Source organism: Corvus moneduloides, chromosome Z, assembly GCF_009650955.1.
Source record: "Corvus moneduloides isolate bCorMon1 chromosome Z, bCorMon1.pri, whole genome shotgun sequence".
NCBI lineage: Eukaryota > Metazoa > Chordata > Aves > Passeriformes > Corvidae > Corvus > Corvus moneduloides.
The window spans coordinates 69,219,679-69,237,632 of NC_045511.1; the positions used below are offsets into that span (position 1 = coordinate 69,219,679).

Sequence of the window (17,954 nt, forward strand, 5' to 3'; positions counted from 1 at the left end):
GCACAGAGCTGAGATATCTGTAGTACCTTGTCTTCCTGCAGCAGTGAACCAGCACTTGCCTGCTTGTTGATCCTCCCTACTCTGGATTTCCAATGAGAAACAAAATCAGAGGGAGGGTCTCAGAAGCAAAACCTAGGATTGAGATGAAAAAAATACGGGAGGTAAAACCGGATTGCACAGATCTCCTCTTGAGGACATCTGCTGCATTATTTTTGTCTTCCACCCTTTCTTTCTTTAGGAAGAAGATGTAAGGAGTCAGTCTTCTCCCCCCAACTAATAATTTTTTATACTATTGAATAACTTCAAATACATTTTACAAGAAACTAACATGTAACCAACCATCTCTCTCAGTAGGTGGAACAAATCAGGCAGCCAGCAGAAGAGATCTTTTTAGTCCCATCATCAAGGAAAATGCTACAAGACAAGATACTTGATCCATATATATCTGAATGCTCATGTGGTGCTCAAACTAAAGACACTTTAATGAAGCACCCTCTCAGGACTCAGGAAGAAAGAACTCTTATTTATGAGAGACATGGAGTTGTCGAGTTTCTCTTTTTTGAGTTTGTTCAATTATTCATCCTTCCAGACAGCCACAAGTGCAAACTTATTCCAGGGCAGTTGTAACTGCACAGAAAACCATGCTGACTTTTTTGTTGGCAACAATGTTCCATACCACATATTATCAAATCTTTATGGAGTTTTAGATTAAATCTTGATTTTTAAATGAAGGACATAATTTTAACAGATTTTATTGCATGCGTTTCCAAGTTTCTTATAAAAAAAATGCATCAATGTGTTACACAGAAAGATATAAGAACCCCAGTGAAGCAGGCACAGTCAGATGCAAGGAAAAGGACCAATTTGCAACCCTGTAATTTATTATACCTAGCTCTACAGTTGTTAGGTTTTGCTCACTAAAATATAATTCAGAATTGTCATATTTTATTACCGTAAAGTGTGGTAATAATTACAAAGTATGGTAATATGTTATAGTCAGGAAACCACAATAGTAAAATGAAGTAATTTTAAAACACATTAAATAGAAGGTTCATATGTTTACTTCCTGACAGACAGCATGCTGAATTTCTGCTATTGCTGCTTATCAGATGGACTCAGCTGAGCAGAGTATTTGGAAAAGCACATTTCAATAATGAAATACACTGTTTGTTTACACTCCAGATGTTGCCTATCCTTACTATTGCACAAGAACTTGTGGCAGAAAATACAACAAAATCCTCCCATCCAGCACTGTTCACCAAACAGTCAAATTTGTCAGTGTCCAGAAATCGAACTACCATTCATGGTGCTTCATTCAGGCACCATCTAACACATCTCTTGAAGAAAGCCCTGATCACCAACTAGCTGAACGAAGGAGACACCCTGTTTCTTATAAGTATCAGATCTCATTGTTTCTAGCTCATGAAGTAAAATGCACCACCATGCACTCGGATCTAATGAAGTGGTAAGTGTGGGGTGGTGCTGATTCCTGAAAACACTGGCTTCAATATTCACCTCTGCTAGGGTTTGGCTCTTCCGACGCAGAAGTCTGTGTAAAGTTCAACTGAAAAGAAGGACTGCATGAAATTTAAAGTCTAGGCACTCCCTGGATTTTTTGATAGAAACAATAAAAGTGAAGGTAAAAGGCTTCAGAAAGCATTCTACACGTGCCAGCAAAATAGTGTAACAACATCATGTAAACCAGTCACTCAGAGACATAAAAATCATCAGGAAAGAGTAAATGAAAAGGGAGAAAACCAGGGTCATTGCGAGTTCAAACTATCCACAGTTGCTTACGTTTCAGAGGATCAGTTAGGAATCTTGAGAGATTAAACGAGGAGTCTTGATTCACTCATGCTATCCGGCCACAGAAACAGAGCCACTGAACTGAAACAATGACTGATAAATTTTTACATTGCCTGTTTAAGAGGGATCAGTGCCAGTCAATCTTCATTTGTGACAACTTCTTGGCATGTCCGGAATCTCCCCCAAAGAGGGCAGAAATTCTCTTAGCATTTTTTTCAAATCATAGGCATGAGAGTTCTAATAAGTTTCCATACAACCTAATGAAAAAAATGCGGTTTTGCGAACAGTTGTCTCGCTAAGAGGCTGATATCTTAGTCAGTCTAGTACTATGAAATCTGAGATGCAAAATTGCATAAGGCTGTAATAATACTACTGAGTAATTTTTTGGCAGCTGTCCGTCATTTCACAGGTTCCCCTGTAATTTGCTACTGAAATCAATGTGTCTTTATTCCTTACCATCATTAACTGATGCATGAACAGGAAGACACAAGGAGACAAGACTGCCCTTGCCTGTCCTACAAGCACAGTTGGCTTAGGAAACAGAAAAACACAGTCCTGGAGGGCTGGATAAAAGGATTTCCTTAGGCTTCAGTAAATCTTTTTGGGGATAAAGCAGTGACTTCTACAAAGGTGCTTCTGTTTTGTGCCAGTTCCTTGGGTAAGCAATTTTCTGCCTGGTAGCCTACTGCAGGGACCAGGCGATGGGGGAAGGCTTATACACAGATGTTTTCAGGCCTTTCTCACTACACAGGATTCTGTAAAATTCATTAAAACTCTACATTTTTTCAAACCTCAGAGAGGATTTAGGGAATTTAATGTAACATTTAACCAGATGGCTTTCAGTCCTTAGTGAAATACTGTAATATGTGTCCACACCACTATAACTTTATCAAGATGAAGGGCAGCAGTTACTGGTGGCACTCCTGCAGTGCCAGTTAACAGTAAAACAGTATAACAGTTAACTCCTCTATCTTTTCATGCACAGCTGGGTGGTTTTCTGCTTTGGTATTTTTCTCTAGGGCAATTACTGATACCTCCTCAGTTCTCATCAATTCTTCTTGACTCTTTATGTAGGATCCAGCTGCTAATTTTTACTGTTTCTACACAATATGTGAGGATCTCAGGATGCTTTAGGAGCTTCTCCAGCTCAGAAGCCTTCAGAGCCCTGCCAGGCTCATACAGCAACACGTACTTTTTGGAGATGCGGAGTGTACAGTGTATCCCCTACGTACTTGGATGCCCTATACCTGCATTACAGTTTGCAAAATACATGCAATAAAAATTATTTTAATAAAAGGACTATTAGCAGTGTAAGGTCTGAGACAAATGTAGTCTTCCTTTTCTTGTGCTTATTAATTGCTAACAATGTGCTGGGTAACGTACAGAAGAGCAATGTGTGGCTGTATAAAGACAAGACTCAGATTCTCACAGAGCTTCTTTCCTGTGCTATTCCCCCTCTAAAGGAGACATCCAGGCCATCATCAAACAATGCCTCAAGAATCAGTGAATCAGGCAGATAGACCCAGCCTTTGGACGGGGTCAGCACTCTCTTCACACAATATTTTCAACAATCTGTCTTATAAATGAAGGTGCAGGTAAATCTCCCATCTCCCTGAGATGAATTGGGAAAAGGTCAAATCCTTGAGTCCCCAGTCAGTTCTCAGACAACAATTTCCCTGCAAATGTCAGTCTCTTGGACTAAGTAGCAGCTACTGACTCAAACACAGCTTCATTTGGCATTGTATTTGTGGTGTGCTGAGAGTTAAAACAAGTGCTAATTAGTCACTTTCATTGTTATTTCCAAATACTTTCCAAAATTAATACTGTAGTGACGTGTTTCCAAAACAAGAGAAGGACAGCTTACTAAGATGAAAGCATAATATAAAACAGTAACAATTAGGCAAATATGACCCTGACTTTTTGCTGCACTGGACATTAACTGTAATACAGTAAATCTGCTCGCTCCATTTCCTCTATTAGTGATAATAGCAAATACAATACCCTCATTTCCTCATTGCTGATGGTAGCATTGCTGGGCTCCTTTGACTGTAACTCTTCTTCAGTAGGTGCGCTGCAAAAGGAACTTTGTACTCAGCTGAAAACAGATCTCAAAAAATGTTTTTGATAAAATAATTCTGAATCAAGGTGCTAATAAATCAAGTTAGTGTGATAATAGGTCCCAGTCTGTTACCCTCCCCACAATTTAAGTACATTGATAACAAGAAAAAAATAGTTTAAAATCTGTTTGCAACAAAAAAGAAAAGCAATCAAATATAAGCTTGCAAAATTATGAACCTACTCATTAAAAATGCCTTCACTCTCTAAGCAGATTATCCTGTGTGTGGGACCATTATTGAACATGGCTTCAGAAACAGCACATTTGAAACAGAAATGCATTTCTCTCCCAGGCAGTGGCAGCACTTCAATAGGTTTCTTACATAACTTGACAGTTTACCTACATGCTTATTTGTTCTTAACAGCAGTGTGACAGAACAGTGTCCCAGGGCACTGATGAAGCCCCTGTTAAAATGTTGTCACCAAATGGAAGAAGAGGCCAAGAAAATTTCCCAGCTTCCATGGAGTCATCTCTGTACATGATGTGTTAAACCACCCTTCTCCAAAAGGATTCACCTTCAAGCCTCACAAACAAATCTTGAAGAAAGAAACATTTTGTGCCCAGACTAGATCAAACAGAAATTATTTTTTATTTAATAAAAACCCAACAAGAATGCCTTAGGATGGACGGATGTTGTTATTTCTTACTACAAGTCCTTAAGTTGTATGCCACGCCTATGGCAATGCTCCCAGTTCAGGGAAGAATGAATGTAATTGACCTGGAAAACACATCCTGATATCAGTCCAACCATCAGTCCTTGCCTGCCTTCACTGCAATTATAAGATACAATGCAAGCAAACAATAGATTCTCCCCTATTTTCATTCCTCCTCTATGTCTGACACTCTGCCTTGATATACAGGATTTATTGTGCTTACGAGGCATGTTTTATTATGGAAGTCCTTTTTAGAAATATTGCTAGAACCTCTTTATTCTGCAGTCTAATAGGACCACTATTAAAGTAGTGTTTATGCTATTTAAACAGGCTATGAGCCTGTGTGTTAGAATGGGAATGGCAAAGTGGACCATACTGTCAGGGAATACAGTACAACATCATAATCCTTAGCAGATTCCTTCTTTACAGTATCAAACATTGGTCCTCTTAGTAACAGTCACACAGTTAAAGCACACACTGAATCCAGCCTAAACCTGCAAGCTTCTGAAATTCCGCTTTCAAGCAAACAGAAGAATTTTACATTTCCCCTTCCTTCCCCATCAGAAAAGCAGGGGTTAGACCTGCTTTCTGATCTGTTAGATCAGAACACCGGCTCTTTCTTAACTTCATCCTTATGGATAACAACACTTATGCCAGGAGCAGACTCAGAAAGCCACTCTCTACTGCCAGAGGGAGGATGGAAAACACTCAGGATTCATCAGTGAATGGGGAGAAATCTGAAGGTTCAAATGCCTCTTCTGCTGAAATGAGAATCCTTTGCAAAATCTTCTAAAGAGATGAAGTGAATAGTTCTTCAATATCTTCAATCAAGCATAGGATTCTTCCTACAAGGAGTATTCCCAAATTTTGCTACTATTTTAGACAAGTCTTTATCCTCAGTTGTAATACCTAGGCAGCCCTGCCAGTCTCTTCTGTGAATTTTAACTTCATTTTCTACAGAACTGAGCTCCAGGTTTCTTCCCAATTCTTATCCTTTTTTATGGCATGCCTTTTTAGCCCTTGCTAAGTATGTATTGATAATGTAACATGTTTGCCTTGCTCAGAATTTCAGAAGCCTGTGACAAATACACCTCAATTAATTTTACCTTGTACCTGGTGGCTAAAACTAAAATCCATTTGTTGTCTCTATCTCCAGAAAGAACTAAGTCAATGACTGTATAGAAAAAAGGAAAGGAGGGTGAGGCAGAGGAATAGAAACTCCTGCAATTAAAGGAGGCTTTGATTTATCACCCCGGAAGAGACTAGTTAATTGACAGAGATTTATAGACTTTAAGCAAAAGGATTACAAGCTTGTATTCTTATAAGTAAAATTGTACACTGGGTGTTTTGGTGAAGGGTTTTAAAATATAATAGTGTGGTTTTATATAGTTTAAGTTAAGAATGTAGATGGTATAAGAGAGACATCTGCGTGTACGTGACATGAGAAGTTATTGGTCAAGACATAACTGCATTGCAGTGAGAAGTGCCACAGGTGATAGGTCATTAATCTAAAACAAAGTGTCGTTTTAAGTATCTATTGGATTAGAAAATTATAAATTACGATGTAACCCTAATCTTGTGACTAGTCGTCATTACTCGGAGGTGTTGTAAAATCTCACGCCTCGACTGATGCGTTTGTTATTTTAAACAATAAATTCGTGTAATTGCATAGTCCCATCCCTTAAAGTTATTTTCCTCCGACACGTGAACGTGCGGAAATTTGACAGAAACTTCTGCATAATCTCTATCTCTTGTACAGTTTTCTTTGAATGCCAAAACCCCCAAATATCTAAATCAATACGCTTGAGTCTCATCCTGTCTTTAGATTACCTCATTTGGCCTAAACTCTAATTGTCAGACACACTAATGCCTCAGAGTTTGTAAAATGCACCTGCAAGCTGCATGTTCATAGTACCTACATCTTGCCTGCTAGCATACAGTTCATTATTGGACAGATCAAAATTCTCTGAAATGAATAGAAACCTTTAATCTAGATTTTCTCTCTCAAACCTGCAAGTTACTTAAGTGCCCTCAGGCTTTGCCATCATCCTGAGAGTTCAGCATGCTCCCAGTGAATTTAAGCTGACAAGGAACTGAACAGAGGTTCAGATCTATAATGAAGCTTGAAGAGGTTGAAAACTTAAATTAAAAAATAGAAATGGAGGGAGTCCCACATATAACTTCAGGAAAGTGTTCCTATCTAGACAAGATAATGGGCAGTCTAAGAAAACAAATTATTGTAAAACTTGGTGGGAAATTAATTTAGAGACATACGGATGAGTTGAAAACTACATATAGTAGCTATGCTAGTAAATACCCTAAATACAAAAACTAAACTGCTATACAAAATTTCAAATTTAAATATATTGAAAAGAGTAATTTAATCCCTAAGCAGAAAGTTATCCCTTTGACACTAATGCAGAGTAGGTAAGAAGGAAGAGCATTTATTTTTAGTGATAAATGTAAGATTTTGAAAGTACACATTAAAAAAAACCAAAACAAAACGGTGTGTACTGGTTTAGCCAAATTTAGAAATACATCCTCTGAGATAAGGCAGGTCACCACCCCTCCCCCACCAGGTTCGAGAAAAAATAAATTTTCCTCGAAGGAAAGTGAAAGAGATAAAAACCATTTATTTAACATACACATGGGAAAAGGAAAATAATGCTAAATAATAAAATCTCTCGCTGTGGAGAAAAAACCTGGGAAAGTGTCAGAGTCCTCCCTTTGGTCTCCTCGGAGCTGGGGCCAGGGCCAGGGCCAGGCCCTCTGTGCCCGGTGGAAAGTCCTCCCGATGTGCTCTGAGGTTGAAGCAGTCCAGTAGAAAAGGGAGAAAATCCGAAATTCCAGGGAAGGAAAAAAAAGTTCAACTCTCAGTCTCTCTCTGGAGAAAAAGAAACTGAAACCACTGGCCAAAAGCTGACTGGAAAGCAGCAAGCCGGGTGCTTCCTCGCTCCCCTGCCGCAGCTGGAAAAAAAGTCGCTCTCTCTGTGTGACCTTGAACAAGCTGCAAACTGCTTTGAAAAAGTTTTGCTCAGCTTTTCCTTTCCCCTCTCAGGCTCAGTTTAGAGGCATAAAAAGGCACAAAAATTAATTTCTGGGCATAGGGCAGCCATATGGGATACACATCATAAGGTCACCCCAAGACACAGTATAATTTTATGAAGTTTGACCAGCTAAAAAATAGACATCTCTTAAAGAAATGTGCAATATTCTTTTTGTGACCAATCTTTCGAGGACTACTTGGATACCAAAACAGCAATAACTCATTCTGCAAGATACCCAGTGAAGATCTGGGCTCAGGATATCTGCGTGCAGAAATACATTCATTACCAAAAAAAAAAGAAAAACTGCTACTAGAATAAGCACGCAAGAAGACCACACTGCATGCAACTCATTTTATGAGAGAAATTACAATGGTATGCCAAGTGCCCTCAAATACCTCCTCTTTAGGAATGAAACTTTAGGAATGAAAAGATTCCATCTCATCTCCCTGTGTTGAGATGTCAGGTAGCAAAAAACCTCCCCACCTGCTCTGAACAGCACAGCAGAAGAGCTAAAGGGATGAACACTGGTTTGACCTAGTTTTGTACAAGCCTTTTATCTTATGAATGGAGCTATCTCCCAGCTTGAAGAACAATGAAAGAATAATGGCAAAGACAAAAATGCAGAAGAGAGAAAAAAATGTAATTTGTTCCCACTAAGGGCAAATACAGTCACCGTCTGGGAACACCAGATCAGATGTAAACAGCAGAAAGGAAACTCATGAAAAAAGGCAAAATTAATGTGGAGTACTGCTTTTGTTATTTTCTCTGATCTTGGGATGACAGATGTCTGATATATTCATGATGGTTTGTGACATGAAGATTCAGATTAATTTTCTGTGTGTACTCTGGTTGCTTGATTAATTCTTGGTAGGCCAGTTAGAGCTGGGCTTACAGGTATTCAGGTATTACAGAAAACAGACAGACCTAGAAGCTTTATGGATTAGTCCATTTGCTTTAACAATTTCAAAAGGAATTGAACAAAAAATGCTTATGTGCTTTTAAAATTCCATTCTACGCTTCTCATTAAATTCTTTAGACGTGTCTCATAAAAACAGTTTCTGTATGAAGACCTAATACCTCCTCATGTTAATGATCCACTGCAAGGACAAATCCATGACTAGAGCAACAGTCCTGAACAGGGGACTTATAAAATATTTAGTTCAAGGGAAGTCAGCAAAAGGATGGCTGGATGCTGTTTTGTCAAAGAACAATTTATAAAAATTGCATAGGTCAAAAAGCATATGTATTGTCAGAAAAATATTCACTGGCATTGCCTATTGTACAAATTGTACAAATATTTGGTTTTAGGAATGATCTATGGACACATTTCCTTTTATTTTCAAAAGATTATGCTGTTGCAGCAGCATTTTCCAGTTTCTAACAATAACTCCTCTCCCGCTCACAAACACCATTCTGTCAAGTTCATAGCCCCGATCTATCAGAGTACTTCAGCTGGGCTGCAAGATCCCAAGCTGGTAACTGCTACCTCCACAGCTTTTCCAGCCTTGGCTTAGATATTCAGTGTCAGCTGTAAGAGCAGAAGTCAATACAGTTCATCCTAATTAGGGATCTAGTACAGGGAACCATAAAAATCCTAATTATTGCTTATATTAAAATTAGTTTTTCAGTTTTCATACATCACTGTTCCATTAATTTCAGCCAAGCTATTACAACTCATAGAAGGTGAAGATTTTTCTCTAGTTTCTGGTTTTAAAATAAAGAGCTTAAACACCTTCTGAAACATGTTTCAGCAAAAGTAAATCATCATTTTTTGTAAAAGACTGTTAAATAACATAGAGCCATCTTATCTGGGACACTTCAATTGCAAGAAAAAGTTAGTCATAAAATAATAATCTGAGCCAATTTTAAAAGTTTATACAAACGCATTATGATGTGCTACAAAATACATAATTTAAATTTCTTTGGATGAGATTGATACAGTAGACATCAGATCATTCAGAAAGGACCATGAAGTGAACATGTGTGGTCTTGCAGTTTAGTGCAGTTAGTGGAGTAAACACCAGTTCTCACATCTTTTTTTAGTGTGGACAGGCTCACAAATAATACTAAACCATGATTTATAGAGACTTTTCACACTGAGGTATTTTGTTACCATCCCAGGTATATGCCCAGATCTGTCTGTTCCTTCTGATTAACAGAATTACTGCTGTAACCAGTAATCTCTTCTTCTCTAGACATCTTCCACAGATGTCAGTCATCACCACCAGTCCTTTCCTGAGGACAGCTCCTTTGACACTGAATCTCTCTGGATGGCCTGTACATAACCTGCCTCACCACTAACATCCTTCCAATGAGCCCTGCGGGCTGACCTCTCTTTTTTCTTGTCCAACATGTCCTCTCTCTTCTGTACTGGAAGTGAACAGTGCCAACACATACACTGAACATTGGACAAATTAATTTCTTTAGTGTTTCCCTAGTATCTGATTGCTGGTTTGGAGAACATCTGGTGTGAAATTAGATGGAAGAGTTACAGGTGACTAAGAAGCACAGGAAATGCACAGAAATACTGTATGTAGACACTAGAAGCCTTCCTCAATAATCTGTATACCTTTCTCTAAGTAACAGGATGTGAAATATTTGTATAAAAAATTCCAATGTTTGAAAAGCACAAAACATATAGAGGAAGAAGTTATATTAGAAACTGCACAACCTACTGGCAGCAATTATTATTCTGCTCTCTCTCAATAGTACTGTCATTCTGATTGAAGTGCAATTCTCCAAAGTGCCACTCATTACCTTAAAAAATACCAATATGGAATTAATTGTAGGAGGAAACTTGTGCACACTGCCTCTTTCAAACACAAGTATTTACTGAGCCACCACGGATTAAAGATCAGGTGCTGAACATGAGATACCAGATAATACTCACAGCAACTGCCTCCAGGATTTGTTTGACCGCATCAGCAGCATCTCGTTCACTGTAATATCCCTTTTCCACAATCCTGCAGAAAAAATAAACAATTAAGCCTTAAGGTGAATAAACAGTGAAGGTAGATGCTTCTTTTCAAAAATGAGATAGCAAGAAATCGAATTTAAATATGACAGTGGATTGTTCCCAAGAGACTAGAAAACAACCCTTTTGCAATTTAAGTTACCTTTGATTCCCATTTAAATGAAAGACAGGAGGTAAAATATCATCTGGATAAGATGCTCATACTATATGTACACATTCAGTTCAAAGTTTTTGGAACTTTCTGACAGTCAAGGAATCTGAATTACTGAAAGATAAAACTACTCAACATTTAGGAACTGATTTCTCACTTTTATACTTAACTTAAGCCCCCCCTCCCCAGTTAGTTAGTTAATTGGTTAGTTAGTTAGATAGTTATAAAAAAACAGCACTATGCTATGCACACACAGGTCTGAATTATTCAAGAGAAAAAGTTGGCGTAAAAATTTACTAGCTTCAAATTATCCCTCGAGTGTGATGGGCTGAACAACTGTCTTTTTCCCCCATTATCATGGTGTCCCACAGTGGTAGGGAGGAGAAGAGAGATCCAGCAGGCAGGCATTGCGCAGCAAGATTGATTTATTAATTATTTTACAATTCTTTTATAGACTTTTTTCTTCATAGTCTAATTGGACAAAGGATCAGCCACCCCTTGGGGTGATTGGCTAAAATCCTAAAACACCCATTGTCAAAATATTTTCCTACTGTACCATAAACAAAGGTTTGCAAGGTCGCAGGTGTTCATAGTTTATAGAACTCTGCTAATATCTTCTGTGAGAGAGAAAAGTATCTCACGGGACTGGGAAGAAGCAAGAAAAATTCTTGCTAGCAGCAATATTTGTATCCATACCCCATCAGTAGAAAACTGGGGATGCTGTATGCAGAGAAACACACTTTTATTACAACTAAAGCCACTTTTTTCTTTCAGAAAAGCTACTTTTTCTTACAGAGTCAGCAGTAGACGCAGATTTGCACAATGACATACAAGCAGTTAATAAAAGAAGGATCTATCTATTAAGATATCCTAACACTCCATTTAAGACACTCAATAATCTTTTTACTAATGCTTTTAACTGAGCACAGTATTTGTGAGCTACAATAACTCTCCCTCAGAGAGTTACCTGAAAGGTCAGACTTCTGATCTGAAGTCTTGATATTTTTACCGTATTAATTCTTCAAAGCCTAAAAAAACATAGATAGATGTTGTCTAGAAACAGAACCTGTGGTGCCTATGAGACGTTTTATAAAATTATGTTCTGCAAGCAGACAAGCCAGTTTTATGAAACAATATCCTAAAATCCTCATGAAGCAGCACAGCAAGGAACCTTTAATGTCTGGAGTCACTGAAAAGACCTTCTGCCCCAAGATCCATAAAAAGGCTCTGATGATGGCAGGAAAGCTATCCTTCTTTCTCCCCACCGCTCCTGCTTTGCAGTAAGTTTTTATCACTTCCTTTTACTGAAATAACAGATTCCTGTTGAGTTACAACCAGTGCAGCTCGTCACAGCTTCACAAAACTGACAGGAAAGGTGTTGACTGACCTACACAGGAAAAGCATTACTTTATGCTCATTAGAGGATCAAGTGATTAGAGGTAAGAAACAATGCAAGGATAGTACTCCACCACAAACGAGGCAACGAGCATGGCACTGTGGAAAGCAGTCTACACAGGTATGTTCCCAATCAGCCTCAATTACTTTACCTTTACACAGTTCACAGAGAACTGAGTCTATTCAAGTGGCATCAGTAACAGCAAATAATCCCTTTCAAGCAGATCTTCTATTTCACCACGATTTCTTTGCTTCATAATTGCTTGGGATTATTTCTAGAAGCTGGTTTGATTTGGATTCTTTGGTTTTTTTGGCAACCCTTTAGCTGTCATGCCGTATGCACTGCTTAAATACCTTTGCTTTTTTTGTGCCTTCACCCTTCCCCTGTTTTGATCATCTGTTTACACCATTAGGGAGAGCTTTACTAGAACTTATCACCATAAGGGGAAAAGGAAGCAAACCTCATTGAGACGTTGTATTAGGCTTTTACCCTGAAGTATAGGAAAGGGGTTACAAAAACCCACAAATTACACAATAAAATGCTACATTATGCTTGAAGGCTAGATTACTCCTTAGACATTTCAGGCTGAATTATCCTCTTCTGTTAGATTACATTTTGAGACCTGAGCCCCAGTGATGCTATTGCTTAGTCTTCATTCCCCCAAATATACTGGCTTTGCTTCCCCTACTTCTTAATTAAAATGAAATTTTTAGTCTCAGCCAGATGTACCTGTCTGTAGCATCCACCCTGCCCCATGCACTGAGTCTACAAGGTGCAGGATAACCCTGTGCACCTGACCTCAGAAATGCATGAGGCAGGTTCTAAGGCTTTGAACAGTGTTTAGAATACCCTGATTTTCCAAAACATCTCAGACTAAGATCAGAGAAATACGAAGCAATGCAGTTACAATTCAATTTGCATTTCTCCCTTAATCCAAAAACTTTGTCTTTTTATGGTGTGGTAACTCAGTCTTTGTTCTATCTTTTTCAAATACATAAACCAGGGGAATGAAAAAAAAAAATCCCTTAAATGCATTCTGCTTCTTTGTGTTTTCCTCCACTCACCAAAAACAAAAAAAAAGAGGAGCTTCCTGCAAATGCCCAGCCAGTGCAGAAAAACCCCTCTATTTTCGTGACCACTGGAAACAAGGGAAAAATCAGAGATGCTCAAGACTGCCCTCTTGACCTCGAGATGAGTCCACACTAACTTACACAATATATGCTGGTAAGGATAGCATGCTGCTCTCATTATTTATGTTAAACACATAGCAGAAGAAACACACAGACCTTGTAGATGAAGCTTTGTAATTTACACTTTACAATAAATAAATGTAATGAACTGTGGACCCATATTTCTGGAGAGCAATTAAAAACAGCTGTAGAAATATTGTGCAATGCAGTGGACCCATCTGCTAATGCCACATGTGAATAACATGCACTGGCAAGCCAATTACAGCTTATGTCACATGCAGTTAACTTTCCAGTTTTCCAGAAGTCTAGAATTCAGACTTATTGAGAATAGGAAACTTACTCTTAATTAATAATAATCTAGCAAATAGAAAATGTAATCTTCTGACAGCAATAAATGAAAAAAAAATACATATCCCTTTATAAAGATGTACATTTATTTCTGAGGGTTCTCTGCTTTAGAACTAAAACCTGGCTATTAGGCAGTAGGGAGGAGTGTTGAAAGAGGATTATCCTGTAGTTCAGGTCACGCAGTAGTGCTGGGGGATCATTTGCATATTTTTTTTTGCATCCTCCCTGCGATAGTTTACTTAAGACAAATGGTAGGTGAGCCAGCAACACTCCTACCTGAGACCAAGGAGTCTTCTGTAAAAGGATTTCTCAAATTCAGCCTGCAGATTAACAATGACTCATTGCCCTTATTTGCTATAATAGGAAGGAAACCTGCAGAAATATCTTATTTCCCTATTATTGAAGCAAATCCCAACTATTTATACCTAGTTTACAAAATGATCTTTAACAAAACCATGGGTGAAGGAAGATTAAACCTTTGCTGAGAGGACAGAAAGATAGGAGCAGCAGCAATAAGGAACTAATTGAATACTCTCTTTGATGTGCAAATGAAAGAGCCAGGTAGGCCAAAAGAGTGCTAAAGAGAAAAACTATGAGGAAGACACTAGGGAATCCAGATCTGCTTGAAGTCAAACCAGAAAAAAAAGCTTGGAAAAACACTGATTTTGGTTCTGCAAGCATCCAGGAAATTCAAGACACAAATTCAAAATGAAGACATTCTAGACCAAGCAAAAATGCGATGCCGATTTGTGTAGGATCAATTTTTCTTGATCGTGCACACACATTTATTGGAATATGCTGATCCAATTGTTTACACTTGTATATGGCAAGACACACATTTAGCAGAATGTCTACTAGATGGACAGCAAGCCAGAGCTCTTCTAAAGCACCATCCGACTCAATCTTGTCTTTCCAGGAACATGTAATCATGTTTGAGATAAATCTGCCTCTTCCTATATAGAGGAGCTGGGAAATGCTTTCCCTACTCACTGCCCTCTCCCAGCGCCAGCAGAGATGAAGACGCCCTTTGGGAACGGCCCCAGTCCCACAGTGCTGAGACACACCTCTGCCTGCCTGCAGGGCGCAGGTACCCCGCAGAAATCTGTGTTATCATGCTCTCTCAGCTGCTGCTGATGCCCAGAGGTGGAAGAGCCTTGCCAGGTAATGGGGCTATAGCATATTTAGCAGTGAGCAAAAACACCCTTAGCATCACACTGCCCAGCAAGCCTGGGGAAATGGCATAATGTGTTTCTGGGGATGCATGCTCTCCTATAATTGAAATTTTGGCAGTTTCCATCATCGAACACATGTATGTGTTCAAGAGTTTCATAATTTGCAGTAATTCTTGCCAGATTCCAGCCAGCCTTTCCAGCATTTCTGTTTCTTGTGAGCACTAGAAGTTTTCTCTCAGTATAAATTCCTCAGTTTTGCAGACAGTTTTCAGAGCAGCCTCTCTACCATGGAATTGCAGCTCTTTGTATTTTGTTTGTAATGTTTCCATGATGTGCATCTTCATCAGAGTCTACATCTGCAGATGCATAAATTCTTACCAGCATTCACCAAACCCCCGCAGCCTACAGTGCAATTTGGGAGGACCATGTAAAAGATTTTACTCCTTTTGGGGCATTCTTCCTGGTATTATGCTTTAATTCACTGTAACTGTGTGAAGCCATGGAAAGCTTTTTTCAAGTCCAGCAAGAGAAAGAGAGCTCACACAGCTGCAGCGGTATAAAAAGGAATCAAAACCATCCAGGAACCTGTTTTGAGCAAGGAGAGGACTCATCCAGTGCCAGAAGATGCTACACTGGGCTAGTCACTTATAGCAGACACCTCTTCGTGCAAGGCTGGCAGCAACTTAAATTCCAGTCAGCCCTTTCTGCTGTTGTTACAGTGAGAGCTCTCAGCTAAGAGTGAGGAAGGGTGAACATCCTTCCCCACTCCACAGAGCTACTCCAGGCCTCTCACTGCAGCAATGCCTGAAAATTTCAGTGGAGACCACTGATCCTGAGACCAAAGCCTCTTTTACTTTTCATTGCTATCAGAATACAGTACAATGAATATTCCTGCTTTTTAAAACTCCACGTGTACTCACGACTCCTTCTGATCAAGAAAATTTGAAATCTCACCACTTTAACAAACCTACTTTTTCCTCCCCCATGCTCTACATGCACTAGTTCTCCTATTCTTAGCTTTTTCTTCTCTGCTTCCCTCCCACGTGGGTCACTCTACCCATCTTCCACTCTTGCCTGAAATGTGAGCAGGTAAAGTCTGTTGCTTTCCTGCCTTAATTCGTATTTGTAACTGCACTTAGTTTTATGCTAATTAATCTAAACAGTTACTCTAAAATTTGAAATATTTAGCCATCGTTTAATGTTGCTACTATAAATACTATTTCTCCACGATGTGGAGTCAGTAGCATTTGAGTATTAGCTGAATTTAGAAACATATAGTATGGCTTGCAAAAGTCCTGCTAAATCAACTTGGCCATCTAAAATTATTACTTTATCAGTTCCCAGCATTGTTTTGCTTTCTTTAAGCACTGTCTGTATTTGCTTTGCAGACCATCCTTTATAACTCTTGTGACACAAAAAAAGCCATCACTCTTTTTAGGGTCATTTCATTCTGCCTCTGGCTGGCTTTTACCCAAAGCCCTTGCACCGTAACTTAGCTGTGGACTGTTTCATGCTACTTTATGCACAGTCTCAGGTGAGACACTGCCCGAGACACATACAAATCCTGTTCCAATGCAAGTATGTGCTAACAATTTTTAAAATTGTTTGGTTCTATATAATAAACGTTAATTTATCTAAAACGCTTTGGTTGTCATGGAGATTTTTTTCTCAAACTGCTCTCTTAATTCTTATGCAAATTCTTGTATTCAATTAAAATGAAATTAGAAGATTTCTACAAGCTAAAGTGAGATGGAAAACTAGCAGAAAGAGGAAAAGAAAATGACATCTCTCTATTCAATAGCAAAATGGTTTCCACAAGGGACACTTTCTCAATGAATGATTCACAGATCTATTGGTTCATGTCTGTATTGAAGTGATTGCAATTCCTGGTTGCTCTGATGCATTTGTTTAGTTAAAAAAAAAGGTTTCCCTCATAAATATGTATGCATTTTCCATACTACAGAACTGACGAATAATAAATATTTTTAAAAGTAGCTCTGATTCAGAATCTCCCTTATTTTGCAACCATTTTCATAGTCCAGAGCAGACTAGCTGTTATTGTCTCTAATGACTCAAACTGTCTGTCTGTGATCTGAAAAAAGATAATGGGAAATACTGACCTGGGTTTGCATCTGACTCCCTGTGAAACAAAGTAGAAGTTTTTCTTCAATACTGTGTTTAGAAATGAATTTCAGCACTGCAGTCGTTCAGGAAAACTGTTTTCCCTCCATTGTTACTAAGCAAGAGGCACTTTTTGGTAAATGTGGCATGCACAAGAATTTAGAGAAAGATTACATATATCTTATAGCTCATACTAGGGTTTAACTTAACCTCCTTAACTTTCTACTTCCAATTCAGCCTTAGTATAGTACCCACAGAAATAGACAAGTTCATCTTTCGGGAGCTTGATTTCAGAAGACATTTTAAAAAATAATAGTCCTTGCTTCTAGAGATTGTGAAGCCAGAGTGTCATGCACTGGCTGCTCAAGCGTCCCTCTCAAAAGTTTCTGTGTGAATGACTGTGTGAGGCAGTGCAACACACTGAATTACTGAAGCATGTCACAACTCCAGCCTGCAGAGAGGGGGCAAAGAGAAGAATCAATGAAAGCTTGCAAAAGGCGCAGTGGCCTGGGGAGGGAAAAAGAGCAGCACTGAAGGCACCGATGAAGCTGCTCTGCCAACAACAGCTGAGGCTTTAACTGGATTTATCTGTCTATCTAAGGGCTCCATGACACAGGAAAGATGTGGGAATGTGCAGGAAGTCCAATACACAGTAACTGACACATAGAAAATGTAATGGGGGACAAAAGATTGCAGGGGCTGAGAAAATAGAGTCTTCCACAATCCTCCACTGCATGACAGTTTGCTTTAACGTTTGCTTTAACGAATAAAATAGTCACCTTCTCTCTACCTGCTGGGGACAAGGCAAACAAATACTGGCCAAATTTACAAAAAAAAAATTTTTCCTAATATTGGCACTGAACCTAATTATCAGTCTGAAGAGTCACTGGAATAATTTGCACATAAGAAGACTACAGAGGTGTTTGAGAAACAAAAGCCAAAACTGTGGATGCCGAAGGATGGTGGAAAGATACTACCTG

At 38.8% G+C, this 17,954-nt stretch overlaps 1 protein-coding gene across 1 annotated transcript in view; it reads right to left on the bottom strand.

Moving 5' to 3' along the window:
- Positions 1-17,954, bottom strand: part of CAMK4 (calcium/calmodulin dependent protein kinase IV) — a 146,979-nt gene that overhangs the window by 45,369 nt on the left and 83,656 nt on the right. Inside the window, exon 5 of the mRNA XM_032095631.1 lies at positions 10,513-10,585. Coding sequence (XP_031951522.1) covers positions 10,513-10,585 — 73 coding nt within the window. The remainder of the gene's footprint in view (positions 1-10,512; positions 10,586-17,954) is intronic.